The sequence below is a fragment of the Culex quinquefasciatus genome, chromosome 2 (genome assembly GCF_015732765.1).
Source record: "Culex quinquefasciatus strain JHB chromosome 2, VPISU_Cqui_1.0_pri_paternal, whole genome shotgun sequence".
Taxonomy (NCBI): Eukaryota; Metazoa; Arthropoda; class Insecta; order Diptera; family Culicidae; genus Culex; species Culex quinquefasciatus.
In genome coordinates, this window is record NC_051862.1 from 124,706,556 (window position 1) to 124,729,151 (window position 22,596).

A 22,596-nucleotide genomic window follows, 5' to 3' on the forward strand; every position below is an offset into this window, starting at 1 on the left:
GCGTGAATTTTATAATAAATTTACACCAAATATTATTTTTGGTTTACCTCTTTCGCGTTCGCCATTTCCCTATTTTGATGTAAACAATCAGAAAACACCAATACTAATTCAACCAAAGCTTTGTTGATGGTGGGCTCTTCACACATACTTATGCACATTCTCTATCCGATGCTTTGTTTATGGTGGGCTCTTCACACATACTAATGCGTGGGCTCTTCGAGGTTTTGGTGACTGTCAAACGTTCTAGACATTTACAGTGGTGCCAGGGGGTTGAAAACACGTTAACTTCACGTGAAGACGCACATGAATTTGCAATGCTTTTCTCATGAATGTTAAATGAGTTTATAGTGTAAGTCAGATGTTTTGCCAATGGTATTCAGGTGTGTAAAATAAAGACAATGATTTTCTTTTTTTTTTTAAATTATTTCACACGTGGTTTTACACAAAAATAAGTTTTATTTTTCTTAATCAAACATCTGTTTGGATACATGTAATATATAAAAAAAATCACATTTCACTTCACTGACATTTCACTTTCACTGCTACGCTCACCATGTTTCGACGGCGTTGGCCATCTAGACATTCAAGAAGTACGGCCCTGCTGGGCCGGTGAATTTTCATGGTCAACCTCGTTCTCGAACGGGCCCAAACTGGCCGACCAAAGGTCCACTAAGACGAGCAAACAATTCTCGATCCGGCAGCTGGCGGATCCCTAGCCCGCCCTTGATGTTCTTGGTGAATCTCGAGAAACAGCACCGGATCGACGCAGATTCCGTAGACGATTTTTGGCCGGTCCCTGATCTTCTGGAAAAATGAAATGAGTCCGCATTAATTTCAATCAAATGTACAGTTTTCTCTTGTTTTAACTTACCAGCGCACAAATATGAAAAAAATAAAGTAATTTGTTGGCAAAAATAACATTCCAATCCGAAATGCAGGCCAAGGGTGAAATGATACCTTTTCGGTTGACACCCGGTGAGGAACATCCTGGAAGGAGCGGAACTACACCCGTAGTGCTGTTAGCTGACCTAGACCTTGGTCAAAACAGCTGCTCTGGTTCCTTGCAAGTTACCCATTTTCTTACCTCCACGTTGGCTTGGTTTCGTCATCATGATGACAACACGTGACCTTGCTGGTGGCCTGTGGAAACGAACTCGTAAACCTTTGACCAGCGAGGGTCAGAGTAGAGACGGCCAAAAGAAAGGGATGCGCAATGTGGGAAGGGAAGATTGTAGACGGTATTGTTTTGATTCACAGCATGTTGAGTTAACTGTTGTGGATGTACCTGATACATCGCAATACGGGGTTTCTCTTCTTTCCACTTTCAGCTACTATCTATCTTCTATTTCTTTATTATGTATAACTGATTTTCTAATTCTGCTTCTGTTTACTATCCACCATTTTATTTTGATTGCATGATCTTTCGTTTCTCTTATTTTCTTATACTAATGCATCTTTTTGTTTTGTTTTGTTTTTGTTTGTTTCCATTTTCATGTCGTGTCTGGGCCTGCGGTTGGAGAACGATTGCACCACGACAACCACTTGGGAGTGATATTATCACACTGGAGACAACAGCAACAACATAAGAAACCCTGATGTCACTCAGGTTCACGAAAGTAACTGTATCGATATTTTATAGTGTTTATATTTTACTAACATCCCTTTCTTTGCAGAGCATGGACTACATCATAAAGCGGCAATGTGGGAAAGGGAAGTAATTTGTGATTGTAGAAGGTATTGTTTTGATCCACAGCATGTTGAACGAACTGTTGTGGATGTACCTAGAACATCGCAACTCGGAGTATCTCTTCTTCTTATCTCCAACTACTTTAGTCCTGTTTCACTTATCTGTCAAGTCTCCTCTACTTTATTTGCCAGTTTTAACTGCTATGTGTTTTCCCTAACATCCCCAATCGGCTCCTGAAGTTGTCATTAATGCTATCTAAGCTTATATGATAATATTTATCCTTTATCAGATAGCTTTTTTCATAAATTATTGCCTATATTTTTAATATACTTCATACAGCTTTTACTCTTCTTTCCTTCAACATACACTTATTCTTTCAGTATCAAACTTTATGTAGTTTGCTTTCCTTTATTGTCTATTGTTTTAATCTACGCCCTTTTCTTCAATCAAGTAAGGTTTGAGTCCTTACTCAATATATTGAATGATCAAAGTCACACACAACGTTATTGTACTTTTGATAAACTTTTTAATAACATGCTTAGGTTCAAAATATTGTAACAAAACACCGCGACAGAAGAAATAGCAACAGATAAACACGACTCAACACTAGGAAAGATTTCAGGAGAAAACAATACACAGTAAAATAACAATTAGTTTTTGAATTCAAACTAAAAATTAAACAGTTTTTTGCTTTACTGAAAATTGATAGGCACACTATAAATGGTTAGGCGCTTATACTTACATCAAACCCTACGTAATGTACCACCCCGGCCGAGTTAAAATGCGTAACCGGAAAAGAAGGTGTGCATGCCTGGCACGAACACTCAAAGCGTGTTCTAGCGTGCTGCTCGTACTGACTCAGAGCAAGGGTGAGATGTAGGTGTAAGGGCAGTGCGTGTTCGTCGGGAACCTGGTGCATAAGATCGGTCAAGGCCCGTTCTTACACTGAAAATTGCGAATTGCGAATTGCGAATTGCGAAAAATAACATTCCAATCCGAAATGCTACTTTTGAACCAGCACCGTCCGTGGCCATCTTACTAATGGAGAATTTTTCGCCACACGTATTTATTTCAAAACCAAAACATTTCAACCTCACGTGTTTTTCACTTCGATATCAAAGGAAATGTCAAATGGGGCAAATCTAAGTGAAATTCATGTGAACATGAAGTGAACAGCAGTCGAAAAAGAGTGAGTGAAAGCTGATCTCCATTTTGCATGTATGTTAGGTGGAACTGTATTTATTGCTACGTGAAAAACACTTGAGATTCCTAAGTGTCAAATACCCAAAATCGTGTAGATGCTTGAAAATCACGTATCAACGTTTTAATAGTATGTTTATTTCAATGTTAAATATACTAATTATTAATTATATTCTGGACCCAGCATTTTCGTATCCGACGGCCGTTGGATTTCTGGCCGGTGACCTGAAGGACTCCTGGAAGGCAACATGGCCGCCTCCCTGACGTCGATTTCATACATCGGATTACCATTCCGTCGGTTCCATGGTCCGGCTATTTCCGCCGCCAGAAGATCAAGGCAGAAGACAACGGGTTCCGGTGGGTTCCGGCCATGCAGGTCAACAGAATCGGCAAACTCCGCACGAACGTCATCGTACTCGGCTAGCACTTCGAGAGCTGCGTTGACCTGGGGGAAAGACTACGTCCCGCGATCTTGGAAATACCGGATGCGTTTATCTGTTTGTTCCCAGCAAGTGTTAGTTTATTATGCCGGGCTTTTATAGCGAGATTGTTCCGGAGATGCTAATTAATCAATAAACAATTTTACAACAATTTTATTCTTTTTATTCTTTTTTGAAAAAAAAAATACCATAAAAACAAGAACCTTTTACTATAAATTTCATATAATGTTTACTAAAACGCACAAGTAAAACTCATTGGTTGATTCATTTAGCTTTTACGTGTGATACACGTAGAATCAACGTGAAATAATCTGTCCAATCAAATCCCGTTTCTACTAACGCCACCTCGTAAAAGTTACGTGAAAATTGTAGTGGAAAAAAACCACATAACTTTTCACGTAACTTCAACGTGAATATTTTTTTGAGTGTACTGAATTAAACGCGGCTTGTTCCGTGGTATGAAAACTAGTGTTTCTTATGTAAAAAAAAATCCGGGGAATCGATTGTTGATGGTTTCATCCTGGGTGCTGAATAGTGGTTCGCAAAGCGGCCTCAATTTAGAACTGTCAAAGCGGAACCAATTTACTGTTGGTAAAACACTCCCAAGACGTAGCAAGTATTGTATTTAATCGATCAATAATTTCAATCAATAATAAGCGCTTTATCTCACGCAAAGCCTATGTTTATGATGAAATTTGAAATTTTAACGACGAATTATCAATAACTATGATTCGCACCTGCGACATAATATTGGATAATATTACTCCGTTATTATTACTGCGCTTCAAAGATTCTTAACCTCGGAACATCCATTTGGTTGCTCTTATGATTCAGTAAATTCCACCCACTTGTAACGCAATTTTTCGTCACGAAAAAAAAAACAAATAAGGTCTTTTTTTGGCCGCCCATCGTTTAGTCTATGAACAAAACATGCGCGAAGCACTTAATTACTGAGCGAAAAGTCTAACATCAACAGATCAAAAAAAAATTCAAAGCAAGTCACTTCAGCAGCAAAAAATATGTCACGCTGGAGCTTGAACATAGCCTTCTACTTTGTTTATGTTTACAGCTGTAGTGCAGTTGTATTAGTGGGAAGCAGTAGGGAGCATTCGAAAATCACGTTACGCATTCTGTCTTTTCAGCACCCAGGTTTCATCCACCGCACAAAACGGCAAAGTGTCCATTTTGCCCCAATTACTCATTTTTCAACCATTTTTCTTTGTAGAGAATAAGACGAGGATAGTCAATATAGCAAAATAACTTTATCGATTGAAATATTCTCTACATTCTTGAATAACGCTCTGTATTTTAAGCAGAGGCTTTATGCGGCTATCCCGGGCTATCCAAAATGCACATAACTTATGTGAAAATGTCCTAGGAATCATCTAGGGTCCATTTAACCCCAAATCCGCTATAAAAGCATTTTTGACCGTTTTCAAATCCCATGCACTGAGAATGTTGGCTCGAGCCTCGAGTCGATCTGGCTGCCCACTGAGAATTTTGGCTCGAGCCTCGACTCGACTCAGGCTCGATTTCGAGCCAGATCGACTCGAGACTCGAGCCAAAATTCTCAGTGGGATGTTCGGTCAGATTTTGAAAATCTGAAAATATTTTTATTGGAAAGATCATGATCTGCCAGGCAATTCTTCATAGGAATTATTATATGCACTAAATCATGGGGTTTAGAGGGGGGAGTAGAAAAAAGAATGTAATTAAATTAATACTGAAAATACTTTTTTATTGTTTTTATAACGAACAGAAGTGGACAAAAACAAAAAGGATAATTTAAGACATTCAACAATTATAATCAGAAAATGAGTATTTCGTCGCTGCCTTCCATCAACTTCACTTCTTCTTCAAAAACTTCTCCATCTTGCTCTGCAGCTTACTCTTCTTGGGGCTGGGCTTCTTCGGCGTCGAACTGCTGCTGCTGGCCTTTCGCTTCTTCCCGCTCGGAGTCGGTTCCATGCCGGCATCCGATTTGCTGTCCACCTCCTTCGTCGTCGCCGCCCCTCCCTCCTTCAAGGCTTTGTTCTTGCGGTACGCTTCGGACATCCGGGAGATGTTTTTCTTGGAGATTTCTTCGTGGATTACGATTCGATGCGGGTAATCCTTGCCGATGATGCAGCCGAGCTTCTTTTGCGTTTCCAGGTTGGCCTTCCACGGTTCGTAGATGATGCCGGAGGGGAATTTTGCCAGTTCGGGGACGTACTTTTTGATGTATTTGCCTTCGGGGTCGGTTTTCTTGCCGAATGCGACGGGGCTGTAGACGCGGAAGAACTGGTGGAAAAAGGCGGACGCGGAAAGCCACATCCAGTTCCCTGCGTTCAGTGCCCAGTCGGCGTCTAGAAGGAGTTCCTCGAAGACACGTTGGCCTTCCTCCCAGGAGATCCAAAGGTCACCCCGGGTGAGAAAGCAGGCCACGGCATGGCGCGCCAAATGGTGGATCCACCCTTCTTGGCGGAGTTGCCGCATGATGGCGTCGATGAAGGGATAGCCGGTCCGGCCGTGCGTCCACGCCGCCAAATGTTCCGGGTTGGTTTCCCACGGAACCTGCAGACACACGCTGTTGCCGACCATTTTGTCAAAGTTGGGCTCGGCCGCGGCAGCGCAGTAGTAAAATTCGCGCCACATGAGCTGACCCACGAGGGAGACCGGCGGCTGGGAGTGCTTCTGACCGGCGAGGACCTTCTTCAGCTCGGCCATAAACAGCCGGGCACTGAGACAGCCAAACTTCACGTACGGACTCAACACGGTCGTGCTCGGTTCCAGCGAGTTTGGTGAAGTGTTGGGCTTTTCGAAGGCACAAACCCACGACTTCCGGCGCATGTAGTCTTGCAGTCGACGCAGGGCTTCCGTTTCACCCCCGGGAAACTTACACTCGCTCAAATCTTCCTGCCGAACCTTCAATTCGTCCAGCGTCGGAGGATCGTAACATTTGCCATCTTTCCGCTCTCTTTTATCCTTCTCTGGAACCGATTCCGCAGGAACCTTGTCCGGGACCCCGATCGGCCCAGGCGTCTTACACATCGAGGCTAAACTGCCATACTTTTGATACGTCAACGGAATCTTCCCGCCGTTCTTTTTCAGAATCTCGTCCGGATCGTAAATCGTGAGCGACTTCTCGACCTGAACTTCGACCTTGGCTTGCCGGGCCAACTCCCTCACAGTTGCATCCCGCTTCACCGAGTACGGCTCGATATCGTGCTCAAATGTCAGCAGCGTCACGTTCCACTCCCGGAACAGTTCCGGAAACATCTCGACTGGATTACCACGCACCACGTACAATCTAAAAGAAAATCCCGTTAATTTCAACCCCCTTAAAAAATCTCACCCCACAAAAACCAACCTGCTGTTCAGCTTGCGCAAGCTGGCGTCCAAATCGGCCAGCGTTTGCTGCAGGAAGCGCCACCGGTTCGGGCCGACGCGCAGCCAACGGATTATGCCCGGATCGAGGATGAACACCGGCCGCAGGACCAGCTTGGACGGTTGCCCGCGAACCCGGTCGACGGCGGCGGCCAGCGCCGGGTTGTCGTGCACCCGCAGCCCCTTCCGGAACCAGTGGACGGCGGTTTGCTTCGTGGACATTGTGGTTTGAAAAGTCGCCGGACCGGAGGAAACTCTGTTGACGGCAGCAGCTGCTTGCAGAATGTTGTGAAACTGTGGATTTGTTTTGGTCAGGTTTGGCACGCGTGTTTGTTGATGGTTTGAATTTTTAGTACAGCAATTTAGAACAAACTTTGGAGTGCGTTCATGAATTTTACACTGAAATCTGGAAGTGTGCAAGGGTGGGTAAAAGGGGTTCAAAACTATGCAGAAACCAAAACGCACCCATTAACGGAATTCAATCGAGGTTTTTAAGCGAAGATGGCATTCGAATGGTGAACGCCCGAAATGTCAAAATCACGCAGTGGTACCAACATTACGGAAAAAGTGTGCCGTGGCATGACAGCTAATTTTTTTTCTAATGTTAATGCTACTGCGCGATTTTGACATTTCGGGCGTTCACCATTCGAACGCCATCTTTGCTTAAAAATCTGGATACGAAACGATCACGTATTCCGTTTCAAACGCAACAACCCAGTTAACTCAATCCGAATTCTGAAACGGAATCTAATTAGAATCGTACACAAATTCCGTTTCAAACGCAACAACCGGTTCCGTGTTCGAACCGGTTGTTGCGTTTGAAACGGAATTTGTGTACGATTCTAATTAGATTCCGTTTCAGATTTCGAATTGATTTGACTGGGAAACGGTACGTACACGGAATCGGTTGTTGCGTTTGAATCGGAATACGTAAACGATTCGAATTGAATTCCATTTTAGAATTCAGATTAAGCTGGCTGGGTGGGTTTGCCTATGTTTGCGTGTAAATTTTATTACAAACTCACGCGTGTGGAAATATGGCAAACTGCAAAAGAGACGGGAATAGGTCGAAAATCTTAGTGTGACGAAAATGAGTATCTTTAATTCAAGGTAATCAACAGAATAATTCAGAATTATTACATGCAGTTACAATACGAAACCACGCGCTCTGAAATCGAGTCTGAAATAGTCGAATAATGCATGGTATTTAAATAATCCATTTGTTTTTTCTTCGATTTTGGGAAACAAATTTCCTCCGTGTAAATGAAGTTCACTTCGTGAACGCACCCCAGTTCCAGTGACAGTTTGCGTTTTGAACTCTGTTTTTGTTTTGCTTCGGAAAGGTCATCGTTTCGCAAATTTTACCGGAAAGTTGGAAAATTGCAGAAATTTTTAACTAGTTTTCAGGCGAAAAGTACGAAGAATTCGCGATGGCTTCAGCAGGTATGTGTTTCAGTTTTTGTTTCTCATTAAAAAGCACAATAGCAAGTTTTGTTCTTTCAGCAGAGGGCCCCAAAAAGTACGCGTTCCGAGTTCCGGAGAAGCAAGTCAAAACCGTAATGGACATGGTCCGTTGGGAGAAATCGGAAGCTTACTACGATCTGCTCGGATTCATCAGTAGCATGTGCGTGGCCCTGCAGGGCACCCGACAGACCCAACAGGTGGAACTCAGTCCGGTGCTGCAAAAGGTGAGCGACGCGCTCAAACGGTTCGAGCAGCTCGCCATCGAAACTCCGCCGGTGGATCAACCGGCCCGGTTCGGCAACCAGGCGTACCGGACGTGGTTCCAGAAGATGCAGGACGAGAGCTTGGCGTTGATCGAGGGAGCTTTGCCTGAAGGACTGAAAGATGCCGCACCGGAGGTTAATGTTTACTTGGTGGAATCGTTTGGCAATGCAACCAGGATTGATTATGGAACCGGTCACGAGATGTCCTTTGTGATGTTTCTGATGTGTCTGTTCAAGATCGGTGCCATCGAGCGGAAGGAGGAAGTGGCCGTGGGATTGCGAATCTTCAATCAGTATTTGAATTTTGTCCGGAAGCTGCAGGTCACGTACCGGATGGAACCGGCGGGGAGTCACGGCGTGTGGAGTTTGGACGATTTTCAGTTTGTTCCGTTCATTTGGGGCAGTGCCCAGCTGGCGGTCAACAGTCCGATCGAGCCGGCCCAGTTTGTGGAGGACAAAATCATCGACGAGCGCCGGAAGGAGTTTATGTTTGTGAGTTGTATCGATTACATCCGCCAGGTCAAGACGGGCCACTTTGCCGAGCACTCGAATCAGCTGTGGAGCATCAGCGCGGTGCCGTCGTGGAGTAAAATCTGCACCGGGTTGATTAAAATGTACCAGAAGGAGGTGCTGTCCAAGTTTCCCGTCATTCAGCACGTGTTCTTCGGGTCGATTCTCACGTTGGAGTTTGTTAAACCGGGAACGGCGCTGCCCAATCCGCGACTCGGGATGATTCCGAGAGCGCCGATGGCGGCACCGCCAGCTCCACCCAAGTTTGCACCGGAAGAACCAAAGTGAGGGTTTTTTATCGCTAAGATTGTTTTATACGATTATTGAGTTAGTGATTCTAAATTATTATGGAGTAATAAAAGTTGCATAAAGAGATTGAAATTGGCTTAACAAATTGCATTTTGATTTTATCGGAAAGAATGTTGTAGTTTGCTAAGGGACTTGTCATATCTTGGCAACACTGCGCGCCAGGATTGGCGTCACCTGTTCTGCACCACTCTGGTCGTGCGCGCTGACAGCTGAGCTGCCGCGCAACTAACAACAACATCCGTCATTCCACCATCAACAACAAGAAGAGCAACAACGCGCAAACTATTCTCTATTCTTATAACTAGTTTAATAAATGTATTAATAGTTAGTTGCTTGTTAATCTTTGCTGCCATCCGTCCCGCCTTGCCTCCGCCACCCTCGGATACAACAGGACTATAATGGCGGTATGGTCCTGGTCCTGAAAATTATATGTTGTTATAAGTGCATTATTGCGAGTTGTGAAAACGAATTTTTATCAGGGAAAATTTTCGCCCAATGGAAGAATTCTAAAGCAAAGATTCCCAAAAGGATGTCGGAGACTGGATCAACAATATTCAGTTTCAGAGTTTAGCTTCCGACAACGCATTGTTCCGAGATCTGACTCTTCACAAATCACGTGAACCGTACAGTCCAGTTCTGCAGGCATTTGCAACCACGCTGCATTTTTACTCGGCAAAGGCTTATAAAAACGATCGGGGAATGTGGGAGAACATACGTACCGTATTCCAGATCTATTGTGCGATGGAACTACGAACAAGTTGATGGAGACTATCAGGGAGCGAACAAGCTCAAGTATGGCAGTGAAAGTAATGCAGAAAAAAAAATAATTCCGAGAGAGGAAAAGATTAACACAACCTGGAACATATTACACACAGACGAGGATGACCATGATGTCCTTAGAAGAGTTACAGCGGGTGTTCTCACGATTTTACGGAGAAACACGTTCGCATACAGGATTTGTGGATATATATGGCTTGCTTTTTTCGGAATGCCAGGATCCAACAATGATATCAATGTCTTAAATTTTTCGCCACTATTAGATAAACACTCGATACTTACAGTGTTCGAACCCTTCTCATGATGGGTGACCGATAGGGTTTAGCTGCCAGTTCATTATTTAGAAGACAGAATTTATCTGCCACTGTTGAATGAACTCTCCAAGGCAGAATTGTAGAGGTTATGAAAAGCTTTTCTTTATTTTGAAAAATCGTGGAATGAAAGAACTCGTAATAGATATAAAAATACAAAACTTTCCTCAAAGTTCTCGATCAGCTTCCATTTCTTTCCCCAAGAAATACTGCATTGCTTCTCGTGCTGTAAATTCAAGAAACATATTACATCAGAACAAAAACCAAGACTCCACTGCACTTACCAGGTTCATAGTAATCGTACACCTTGATCAACCCGGCAATCCTCCCTAGCACGATCGCCTTTCGCAGTCCGGAAACGTCCACGCAGGTCGCATTCTCCGTCGGTAGCGAGTCAAAGTACAGCACCAGTCGAGTCTCGTCCCGTTTGGTTTCGATTTTCTGAAATTACATTCCATGTTGGGGTCATTTAAGCAAAAATGTAAGCTTCTCCTGATCTCACCCTAACAAGCTTGTTGCTCTTCAAGCGGTTCAGCGTCTCGTCCGCTACAACGTACCCGCTTGGGAAGAGCACCTCCATCAGGACCATGTTGGTCACCTCGTCCGGCTTCTTCGGCTTGTATCGGGCACAAATGTTTAGATTGACGGCCGTGTCCGTATCCTGCTGTGTCTTGACAATCTCGAACCTTGGTTCCGCGTCGGGAGGTGGTGCGTTGAACTGGTAAGCCACTTGGAACACTCCCGTCCCCGTTCCGGTGATCGCGACGTTGACCTTCCGTGTCCTGGACGTTAGGGTTAGTCGTTGACTGATCAGTGAAGACTGCGGGTTAACGGAAAGGGTTTGCCGTTGTCCGGATGGGGAGGAGATTACGATTTCGTAGTTGTTCTGCGAGGGTGACAACTTTCTGGAGTAATCTGCAAGGGCTTGTAGTCCGACGAAGGTATTCTGGGTGTTGCCGTAACCTCCCTTGTCGTAGCGTTGAGAAACGAGCCACTTCATGATGGATTTGACATCGACGTACATTGCCCTGTTCATGAAAGTCAGCAGGGCGTACGCCGTTGTTTCGATGCTGGTTGCTCCGTCATCCCACCAGCGCGTAGACGAGTTTGTATCACTTCTGTGTCCTTCCAAGAGTAGTTTGTCCAGCGCAAACCCTTTCTGGGGATGATCTGCTAGTTGAAGCGCGTACGACACCAGTGCCAACTCGTAGGGCTTCTTTAGTTCGTTGATCTTGCTTGCAAGGAATGCCACTCCCTTGTCGATCACTGGTTTGTACTGCTGTACAAGATTCTTGTGTTCCAGAAACGCTACCAACGTGTACGCCGTCAACGGAACTCCTGCAGTCAGCCCACCTTGAATCCCTTGGTGCCAGATCTTGCCCAACTCAGCGAATCTACCGGAAGCCTCCTGCTGCTTGGCTAACCAGTCGTACGCAGTCTTGACAACCCCGGAATCGACCGTAATGTGCTTGCCTGCCAAACGGAACGTCTTCGCTACGAACGCCGTCAAGAACACACTTCCACGGCCGTCGCTCTGCCCAAAGACGCTGAACGATCCGTCGCGTAGCTTGTACTTGAGCATGTTTTGGTAGCCCTTCTGGAGTAGATCCAACGCTTGAGATTTAGTAGCATCCGGTAGCGTACCCGTTCCGGTCATGTACTCCAGAGCCAGCACGCTGGGCACCAGGTTCAGCATGGTCTGCTCGCCACAACCCGTCGGCAGACGGATCAGCTTGTCGAGATTGGTTAGGGCAGCGCCCAGCAGGATTCCCTCGACCGAGAAGGTTATGTTTTCAGTTCCAGGGGTTGCCGGCCGTGGGATCACCAACCGGATGTCGTTGAAGTTTTGCGTCGATCCGTCGACCTCGATGAAGCGTGCCTCGTTGCGGTAGTACTGAATACCTCCCGATCGCACCCGGAGGATCTTCTGAACGGCGTCTCGTTCGGTGGCGGATTTTGCAGAAACGGTCAAAGGGAGGTTTCCGGATCTGTTTGGTTTTAGCAGGAACGTTTGCTTCTTCACGGAGTCAGCGCCTATGGATGTTTTCTTTATTCGATCTTGAACGATTTGGTTCCGCTCGTCTACAACCGTGAAGTCAACGGTATCAGCAGCTAATTCTACCGAAACGTCAATCGTTTTCTTTAAGTAGTTGTACAGGAACACCTCAACAACGGCGACCTCCGTTTTCAGGATCGAGTAAGCTAAGTTGACGGTGATGAAGAAAGGCTTCAAAGTCGCTAACGAAACTGGATGGTCTAAAAGACCAAGACCGTGTTCGGGGCTTATTGCAATCGCACTGATCGACCAGCCGGTGATCGTGTCCGGGACGATCGCGCTGATCTCCAGCTGTCCAGAGGGGCTGAGGAATTAGAAGTGTCTTTGAATAAACCTAAGTCATCTTCTTATTTGGATACTTACTTCACCGCGGCCATATCGGTCCACAGCCAGCTCTCGGGTAACTCTTTCCGGTGAAAATCCGGGTCAATCTCCCCATCCAGCACACCAAATCGGGAGGAAACAAGATTCACCTTCACGCGAGCATCAGTAACTACAATGAAGCCAAGATCCTCAAGATCATCACTATCCTTGCTCGATTGTAGATCTTCACTCAGGGATCGCTTGGTGATGTCGTTACCCTCACCCATCAGAAGAACGCTTTCGTCCACCGCCAAAAGTCCGATCATTGATCCTGGTTTGGATTGGATGTTCAAGGTCAGTTTTTCGCGAGGTGCTGTTATATTTTTGGAGAGGGTTACGTTGACCTGCAAAGAAGGTTGTCAATTTCTGGTCTAAGGCAGTCTCGCTCGAAACTTACGAAGTTGTTCAGATCATTTACTTTGAGATGCACGATGCTCTGCATAAGATCGCCATTGTTGATCGTGAAGATTGTCACACTTGAAGAGGTCATCACTGCATTAGGCGTAACGGTGAAGGTAGCGCTTCGACTTGCTTTCACCTGAACTACCCCGCTGGATACGATCTCTCCCCTTGCGATCACGTAGTACGCCAAGAAGGACATCTTGAACGAGCTAACCACCAAGATCTGGGCGGGTTGACTGAGCTTTGGACGTTCGGTGAGGGACGTTGCTTGGAAGAACGAGCGCTGATCATCGCTGTGTGCATTGACCAAAAACTTTGTAATTTCTCCATTGTACGAAACTTCCACCTCGAGCCCTTCGGTGCTCGACGAAGTCTCGAACTCAAGGTCCACAACACCGTAGCGATCGGGAGTCTTCTTGATCTCGTACTTTTTGTCAACCCAGAAGCGGATCATACGAGTTGCCTTGATTTTAAGGATGCCTGGATTCTCCAGCGGTATTCCGAAGGGATCGGTTAGAATGAGCCAGCATTTGTAGGGGACATCGTCAAGTAGGTAATCAGATGACTTCCTTAGGGTGATCTTGTGATGGCTTTTGTAGATCGGAATGCTTTCGCTCGTCCGGAACTGGTGATCTGATCCAGCTTCCTGGAGTACGGCGTCTACGTCAAGCCATGTTACATCGGTGTTTGGACGACCACGAAGAACCTTGTCCAGTTCTACACCGGTCTTGGAGCGACCGTCGATGTTGGTGTTGATCACCAAGTGCTTTGTTGTCAGAGTAAGCTTACCTTTGATTGGCTTGCCAAAGGTGTACATTGCCTCTACGATCAACTCCAAGTGTTGATCTTTGTAAGTGACGATCTTAGGACTTTTGATTGAAATTTTGTGTTTCGGCAAAACATACTCAGAAACATTTATGGACTTCTGCTTCACTTCACCATCATTTGCAGTGACCTTCAGATTCCACGAACCCAGCGGTACAAAATTTGCCAACTCCAACTGAGACTGAAACACTCCATTATCAAGCTTTCCGTAGGTCCATTCCCTGATGAGATTCCGTTTGCTGTCGGTAAGTTTCACGTTTACACTCTTGAGCTTTGTCACCGGTTTCAACTCTTGATTTAAGACCAATATCCGAAACTTGATCGTGTCTCCCGGTTTGTAGATCGGCTTGTCCGTTTGAATCTGAATTACGGCTGGTTTTTTTATGATCTGAAGATTTGTGGTTCTTGAAACTTTTTTCCCTTCTAATTGTTGAAGGTTTATCTTAAAAGCTCCTTTTTCTAATTTCTGTATCTAAAAATCACACTTTTATCGCACACAATTAATCACATTTTTCGATTTATTTTACCTTAAAAGGAGCGGTTTTGACCTCGTTCGGTGCAACGGAAACGCTGCTTTTGAGATCTTTCCTGTTATCAGACTTGATCGATCGCTCCAAAGTGACGTCAAATCGTTCGAAGCCACCGGAACCGACGTTGGCAAGTCCAACGCGAACCGTTGATTGATCCCAAATGGTAGTTGGAACCAGGGCAATGAAACTCCTGAGGAAACGATTTTCAATTAGACAAAATAAACATTTTTTAAGCTGATACAAACCCTAATGCATAGAAATCTAAAGTTAGCACAATAAACAACACTTGCTTTGCAATACACTTCATGTCTGCGCAGCTTTGCGGTTTCAGTTCGACTGATAGTGAGATTCAGTTGGTAGCAAGACTCAGTGATTTCGTCGACGGTGATTTCTCGGAGGGGAACCCCACAGAAGTCCTTACCGAGCATCGCAAATTTGAATGGGAGTGTTCTGAAGCTTCATTTCGACGCTGCCGTGTTAGCTTGTCGTATTTCGTAATTCTCAAAGAATTCTAGCTCAAATGCTATAACCGGTCCTAGCAGGAGCCGGCGAAATCAACCGGTTCTGTAAGACCGCCTGCTAGAATTTAGCTAGAATTAATCTGACAGGCCGCCTGCTAGAATTCTGTACGAATTTTGTTAGAAAGAAATGGCAAAAATTTATGTATTACATATAAATGTATTTTCGCTGAGATGTTTTTTGCCGAATCTTACATTTTTTGAAAATAATGATTGCAATTCAACTGTACGGGTGCTTAAAACATTTTCTAACATTTTTTTTCGTTGAAATGTTGAAATTCTGGCTTTCAAACGATTTTTTATTAGTCACACTAAATTTAAAGATAAAATTACGCCGTTACATCAATTAGCATTAGGCAGATTACATGTTGCCTTTTTCGAAATATAAAAAAAAAACATTAAATTCAGATAAAAACATTTTTCTTCAAATACCCAAAACAATAAAATCGACAATACCAATAGAAAAGTGCCATACTAGGTGCCATATTATGTTTTCTATTATTTTTAATTAACGTAAACTTTGAGAAAAAAAACCAAAAAACAAAAACTTTAGCTGATAGATGTATTTTCTAGCTTTATAAATTAAATAAATATATTTTTTTAAATATATTTGGCCTGCAAGCTCATTTAAACTTCAAATTTGGCCCAGCCTTCAAAAACTTTGAGCACCCCTGTTTTAGACGGTTCCAAAATAATTATTTCAAAAATAAAAAAAAATTGGAAAGTTAAAATAAAAAAAAAAATCAGATTTTTTTTTCATTTTTAAAAATTAAAAATTGAAAAAAGGAAAATCAGAAAATCAAAAGTTTTAAAATACAAAGGCTGATAAAAAAAAACAAAATTCAAAAAAGTACAAAAAATACAATTCAAACAGTCTCAAAATTAAAAAAGAAGTAAGAAATATATTTTAGAAATTACAAATTTTGAAAAAATGGACATATAGCAAATTTAAATTTTTACTAATGTTACAATTGAAAAATTCTGAGAAATCGTAATAAAATAAATAAATAAATACATGAAAAATCAGCAAAATAAATTAATTTTGAAATCGAGGAATTCGTTTCTAACCAAAAATGTGATACAAACCTCGATTCCAAAAATGCCTGATTCTATAGCGGGGTTTATTAATATAACAATATAAAAAATGAAAATTTACTAATTTAAAATTTTATAATTTCATAATTAAAAATCCAATTATTTAAGAGTTAATGAATTTGGAAATTTAGGAATTAAGACCTTTATGAATTTCAGAATAAAGAGATTTTTTAATGTAGGAAATTTTATCTATATCTAAATTATTATTCAATTTTTGCTGCATAGTTATTTTGCATGAAGGGGATATTATTTTGAAACACGGCCTACTATATAAGAAAAATAATTTTTTATTGAGGTCAACAATAAAAAAATATTTTTCTTATATAGTAGCGAAGTGACATGAATTATGTAACCCTTTTTTTAATATTTTAGAGTTTTTCTTTTAATGCCTCTAATTTAATTTTTTTTATAAAAATAAATGATATTTGAAAAGGGCGTAAGTTATCAAAAGAAAAAAAGTATTTCGTAATTTGAATATTGCTGTACTGCCCTTGTTAGCATAAATGTCCCATATGCATTTTCATCGCTTTTGAGCATTTGATGCAGTTTGGTTCAAAATCGTGTGCTCTTTCAGAAAAGCCTCAAACATCTAGGTAAATTGTTCTTGAAATCAGGTTGAAATCCAGTTTTTTCGCGAAAACTTAACAAGTAGCCTTATGTGTGAAACAAACTTCAAATGCGTTTTTCTCAGCTTGCTGTTTTTGCATATGTGACATTTATGCGAACATGGGCAGTGTAGCTCTAAGCCGTTGCATCGTATCAAAAAGTGGTCGGAAACAAACCTGCAGTAATTTTTTAAAAACCATGCATGCATTCGTAGAAATCAATTCTTCAGATTATTTTACATAAAAGTTTTCATATGGACCATTTTTCGAGGTATAGTACTAAATTGAAACCGCAAAACAAAGTATTAACCATATTATCTCGGCAATGTTTCCGGATTCTGAGTGAATAAGAATAAAACAGCTTTTGATGAAACTTACAATATGAAATTTCGTATTAATATTATTTTTCGTCAACCCACTGAAATTAAATAAATGTTAGGAAAAATCGTCAAATGTATGAAGAAAAGCAACTGTTTCAGTTTGTTACCTGTATTACGGATGTAGATCCTACATTAAATTTTGAAAAGCTTTCCCGAAGGCACAATATTTTTACGATTTTTTGTTAAAAAGTTATTAGCTTTCGAAAATGACCATCTTTGCGCAGACGGCTAAAAAATATTTGCGCGGAGGGTGCGAAAATTGTAATAAAAATATGATGTCTTCGGGAAAGTTTTTCAAAATTTCATAAAGATCTTAGTTCTGAGAATTGGTAAGAATCGGATAAATATTGCGCCCTTAACAGGTAAAAACTGGAACAGTTGCTTTTCCCATACATTTTGACGATTTTTCACAATCTTTGATTTTCGGGGGTAGCCTCGAGTAAACCCGGATTTGGGCCACCCTAACCTTTTTGGATTCTGAGCGAATTAGAATGGAATAACTTTTGATTAAAGATTATATTTACAATTTTGTATAACAATTTTATTTGTTCGATTCTTTTGAAAACAGCATTTTAAAATATACCTTCTTTGAGTCTTCGTTGATTCTCTAAAATCTCGCAAAATTTCATCACTTTCCATCGAAATATTCTATTGCAACCAAAGCTGTAAAGAAACAAACAGTTAAAAAGTGTGTCTATCGAAATAAAAAGTTCAACTCACTCGTATCGTAAAAGTCGTACACCCGCACCGTCCCCGGCGCCTGCTGCAGCACCACGCTCTGCTGAAAGCCGGTCACGTCAACGCACTGGAACCGGTGCTCCGGAATCGTGTCAAAGAACAGCACCAGCGTCGTTTCGTCGTGCTTGGTCGCCACCTTCTTCACCACGTCGGACTGCTCCAACTCCTGGACCGTCTCGTCGAACGCGATGTACCCGCTGGGGAAGGTGATCTCCATGAGCGTTAGCGCGGCCCTTTCGTACGCTTCGCGGGGCTTGAACTTTGCGCAAACCCGCAGGTCCATGTACTCGTCGGTGGTGGTGTTGAGGGTTTTTACTTTGACGGTGAAGCGGGGATTCAGACGGAGAATGTTGGAGTGGTAGTGGTAGTTGATGGTGAACATTCCGTTGCCGGTGCCAGAGAGCGTTAGGACTAGCGATCGCGTTTCGGAGGGGAGCGTTAGCGTTAGCGGGGCTTTGGAGTTTTGCGGGTTGATTTGGATTGCGTAGTTTTGGGGAAGTTTGAGCTTTCGGCGATCGTAACAGGTGAGTGTGACGTAGTAGTTGTTGCGAAGCGTGGAAACGCGCTTGGCGTACTCTGCTAACGCTTGGAGGCTGACGAAGGTGGTTTGAGTGTTTTCTAGGGTTCCGCTGTAGTAGTACTGGTTTTTGGTTAACCAGTACACGATTGGTAGCGAGTCTACGTAGTTGCCTAGGAGGAGGGTGGTCAGCAAGAAGTAGGAGGTCGCTTCCAGACTGTTTGACCCGGCATCCCACCAACGAGCTTTAGGGCTCGTGCTGGACTTTGAGTTGAGTAAGAGTTCGTCGAATGCTGAACGTTTGCTGGGATGGTTGGCCAACTGCAAGGTGTATGCTATCAGCGAAAGCGTGTAGGTTGATTGCATGTGGAGGTCCTTTGCCGCTAGAAAGTCGGTTCCCTTCTTGATAACTGACTGGTACTTATTAGTAATAGATCCGTCTTCCAAGAAGGCGATTAGTACAAACGCCGTTAGTGTATCTTCATCACTGTGATTCTTCTGTAGTTCACGGTTGGTAAGATCACCACCCTCGTTGAAGCTTCCGTCTGGGGTTTGCTTGTTCTTGAGCCAATCGTAAGCCTGCTCGATAACTGAGTCATCAACCGTGATGAATTTTGATGCCTGCTTCAAAGTTTTCACAACCAAAGCAGTTATGAAAACGCTTCCTTGAGGATCTTCCTTGCCCATAACGTTGAACGAACCATCTTCGCGTCTGAATTTAAGTTGGTTCTGGTAACCCAACTCCAAGAATCGTACAGCTCGCGCTTTCACCCTACTATCGAAGGCCTTCGTCGCAGCTATGTAATCCACCAGGACCACATTGGGAACCATTTTCAACACGTTCTGTTCGCCACTTCCTGACGGCATCCTGATCAAGTTCTGCAGATCATCCGCTGCACTCCCCAACAAATCGCTATACACCGTAAAACTTATGTTTTCCGATCCAGCGTCCAAGTACTTCGGCATCTCCAGGTCGATGCTCATGCGACTTTCTTCACCAGAATCCTTCAACTCAATGTACCGAGATTCCTTCTTGTTGTACGGCAAACTCTCCGGCATCACCCTCAAAAACCGCTCAACAGAGTCCGAAGCCGTCTCGGACTCCGCCACAACCTTGATCGTAATGTCGCCCATCTTCTTGGCCTTCACCAAGAACTTGACACTCTTGGCTGATTGTGGCATCAGAACCAGATTCTTAATCTGGTAGCTGGCATCCGTGCGTCCATCACTGTTGCCCACAAACTCAAACTCTTGCCGGTGGTTCTTGAGTGTAACTTCCACGTACATCAGCTCGTCCAGGTAGTTGAACACGCTGACCTCGACGGTGGCGGTTTCGCTCTTTTTGACCGAGTACGGCAGGTTGAGCATCACGAAGAAGGGTTTGGTCACGTGAAGAGCGAGGGGAGTTTCGAGGACTCCGAGGCCGTGGACAGGGTTGAGGGAAAAGGCCGAAATCTGCCAGTTGGTGATGGTGTCCGGGATGGTTTCTGCGATTGTGAGGTGACCTTCGGGACTAAAAGAAAAGGTTATTTTAATTGTGTGATAAAGAGTTTAAAGCATCTTACCCTGAATTGACCAATTTGTTCCAGAGCCAAGACTGAGGGAAAACTTTGCGCGGTTTGATGTACTCGTCTTCCTCAACTCCGTCATAGTTACCGAAGCGTGGACGAAGGGCTAGAAATTTATAAAAGAATCAATAGTTACAGAATCCTATAGAAACGCTTGGAGAGCATGTCAAGAACATATACCAATAGGTTGAACTAGATTAGTGATTAGTGTTAAATCTTCAGCCTAAAATAATAAATATGCATAATTAATCTTCAAAAACAATCCAAGAGATCCATACTTCTAAATCTTCTCCTTCAAACTCCTCCTCTTCGTCCGATCGACCCAAAAGTTCATCGAATATCGCTTTCTTGGTAATTTGATTCCCGCTCTCCAGCAACAGTGCACTCTTGTCAATCGCCAGAATCCCTACCGTTGAATTGGGCATCGTTTCGACGTGCATCCGGAAAGTTTCCCCTGACGCATGATGATCGGAGGCGACCATTTTGAGCTGTTTTAAATTTAAAAATAATTAAATTTGTATTGTTTTAAGCAAGAGGTTAAGTAACTACCGAATTCTTCAGCTGATCCACTTCCACGTCCACAGAATCACTCATAATCTTGCCGTCACGAACGCTGAAAACGGTTATTTTGGACGTTGGGATCATCTCCGGGGTCACCTCGACGTTGAACGTCACCGTTTTGTCACCACTGGCGTCGATCCTCTTCACCTGAAGAATTCGCTTCTGGACAACCACTTGGTAGACCACAAAATCCAGCGCGTTCGAAGACTGAACTTGCACCGAAACTGGATAACCGATCGCCGGCTTATCCGTTAGCAGGGAAGCTTGGAAGAACCCTGGAGCTTGAAGCGGTCCGGAGTGCAGGAAGAACTGCTCGTCGATACCTTCACCGCGGACGACCAGCTCGGCATGGGACGCTTTCTCAGGGATTGACAGGATCAATGGAACGATCCCGTCGCTGTTCGGAGTGAGGTGTAGCTCATTGATCTTGGGAAGTTTGCCGTTTCCTTCGTACGAGACGTTTAGAGTGACTTGCCGGGGAAGGGTCTTGGGTGGTCCTCCGAATGGGTCCGTGAATTGAAGCCAGCATCGGTACGGATGACCTGGGACGAACAGCTTGGACGACTGCTTCAGGGTGACTTTGTGAGGTTTCCGGAAGATCTGGATGGTGTCAGACGCGGTGAAGATCTTTTCTGTAAGAATCAAAGGTTAGTGAAGATCAACGGTTGAGGTATTCAAATCTCACTTGTATGCAACTCCCGAAGACTGACATCGACTTCAGTCACGGTACTGTCACTATCAACGCTACTAACAACATCTTGAATTCTGAACGTACTTCTCAGACGTCCATTGAACTTTGTAACAACCTTCTGGACGTTTCCCGCCGTTACCGTGATCTCTCCCTTGATCGGCTTACCAAATGTGTACCAAGCTTCGACGTCAACGGTCATCATTTCGTCGTCTAACGTTGACACCCCGGGACTACTGATTCTGATCTCGTGCTGGGGAAGCTTGTACTCGTCAACCATAAACTTCCCAGTATGTTCTTCTCCTCGTACGATCGCTGTTATAGACCAGTTGCCAAGATTTGGCTGGTTGGCGATCTCCAGCTGGGACTGGAAGATACCGTTGCGTAGCTTCGCCGAAGGCCATTTCTTGATGACGAAGTCATCAGGATTTTTAAGCTCTACGCCTATGGTATCAAGGTCGGATATCGGCTTGGTGGTTTGATCGAGTACAAAAATCCGGAACTTGACTGTATTGCCGGGTTTGTAGATCGGTTGATCTGTTTGGATCAAAACGGCATGAGTTTTCGTTAAGAGTGTCAGAGGTATCTCCCGGTTGATTTCAGGAGCAGTCTTCGACTCGAGTTTCAAAGTGAACGACTCTGACTGTATGCTAGAATGCTACAAGAAACAAGAGTTACTTCTTAGTCACAATGAAGAACAAACACGATCACTTACATCCAACTCCACAATGCGCGTTTCATCGCGCATCCTCATCCGAACTAATCTATCAACTTTGATTTCTTCATCCTTCTCGTTGAATCCTACGATAGCTACGTTCAGCTCAAAATGATCCGAAACGTTGAACGTCGATATCGCCAGCTGGTAGCGTTCGTTGATCCGAATGTAATTCGGTGCATAAATCAGATAATTCCTAAATCGAAATATCGTCAGAACAAATTTCGCCACAGACCCCTTGCGCAGTTCAAAACTTACCCAGCGTTAGCAATCCCAGGCGCCACAACTGATAAGAACGCGCAGAACACCGCAAGGTACCGGTTCATCTTGTCCGTCGCGTTGAACGATCGAGACTGCGAGGTTGCGATCGCGGGGAGGACTTTGCAAAGATGTGTTCAGCATCGCTAGCTCAGAGAGGTACTTGGGACGTGAGAGGTGATAGTAGCGAGACGATCGTTACTTGAGACGGGCCTGCGTGATGGCAAAATCTTATTGAAGACAGCGAACGCTGTGAGGAATTCCCTGGAGTATAATGGGGGAATCCCCAGCAGAGATAGTGAATGGACTGAACGGACGCAAAACAAAAAATAGTGATCTTCTTTCGATCATTACTTTCCTTTCTTTTTCGCAGAGATTGGTGTATTGTTTTGTTTATCGTAATGAATAACGATTTGATGAAGTAAATCATTGAACCATTTGAGATGTTAG

General features: G+C 43.7%; 4 protein-coding genes across 5 annotated transcripts; 1 reads left to right on the forward strand and 3 right to left on the reverse strand.

Moving 5' to 3' along the window:
- Window positions 1–5,039: 5,039 nt before the first annotated feature.
- LOC6051456 (cryptochrome-2) lies at window positions 5,040–6,982 on the reverse strand. The gene is made up of 2 exons (XM_038257181.1): window positions 6,677–6,982; window positions 5,040–6,616 (listed from the first exon to the last, which is right to left on the reverse strand). The coding sequence occupies exons 1-2, from the start codon at window positions 6,913–6,915 to the stop codon at window positions 5,173–5,175; spliced, it is 1,683 nt and encodes a 560-aa protein (XP_038113109.1). The 5' UTR covers window positions 6,916–6,982; the 3' UTR covers window positions 5,040–5,172.
- A 1,020-nt stretch (window positions 6,983–8,002) lies between these two features.
- On the forward strand, window positions 8,003–9,324 carry LOC6051457 (serine/threonine-protein phosphatase 2A activator). Of its 2 annotated transcripts, none has more exons than XM_038257704.1 (2): window positions 8,003–8,136; window positions 8,200–9,324. In XM_038257704.1, the coding sequence occupies exons 1-2, from the start codon at window positions 8,124–8,126 to the stop codon at window positions 9,216–9,218; spliced, it is 1,032 nt and encodes a 343-aa protein (XP_038113632.1). In that variant the 5' UTR covers window positions 8,003–8,123; the 3' UTR covers window positions 9,219–9,324. The 2 variants fall into 2 exon arrangements, with proteins under 2 accessions (XP_038113632.1, XP_038113631.1); XM_038257703.1 differs by having other exon boundaries at window positions 8,009–8,136; window positions 8,197–9,324.
- Window positions 9,325–10,412: 1,088 nt separating this feature from the next.
- LOC6054416 (CD109 antigen) lies at window positions 10,413–14,822 on the reverse strand. The gene is made up of 7 exons (XM_038257313.1): window positions 14,749–14,822; window positions 14,501–14,693; window positions 13,144–14,445; window positions 12,747–13,090; window positions 10,830–12,687; window positions 10,612–10,768; window positions 10,413–10,553 (listed from the first exon to the last, which is right to left on the reverse strand). The coding sequence occupies exons 1-7, from the start codon at window positions 14,808–14,810 to the stop codon at window positions 10,495–10,497; spliced, it is 3,975 nt and encodes a 1,324-aa protein (XP_038113241.1). The 5' UTR covers window positions 14,811–14,822; the 3' UTR covers window positions 10,413–10,494.
- A 2,832-nt stretch (window positions 14,823–17,654) lies between these two features.
- On the reverse strand, window positions 17,655–22,273 carry LOC6054415 (CD109 antigen). The gene is made up of 9 exons (XM_038256008.1): window positions 22,147–22,273; window positions 21,889–22,084; window positions 21,171–21,831; window positions 20,474–21,117; window positions 20,203–20,412; window positions 20,105–20,147; window positions 19,922–20,030; window positions 17,822–19,869; window positions 17,655–17,764 (listed from the first exon to the last, which is right to left on the reverse strand). The coding sequence occupies exons 1-9, from the start codon at window positions 22,212–22,214 to the stop codon at window positions 17,730–17,732; spliced, it is 4,014 nt and encodes a 1,337-aa protein (XP_038111936.1). The 5' UTR covers window positions 22,215–22,273; the 3' UTR covers window positions 17,655–17,729.
- Window positions 22,274–22,596: the final 323 nt, after the last annotated feature.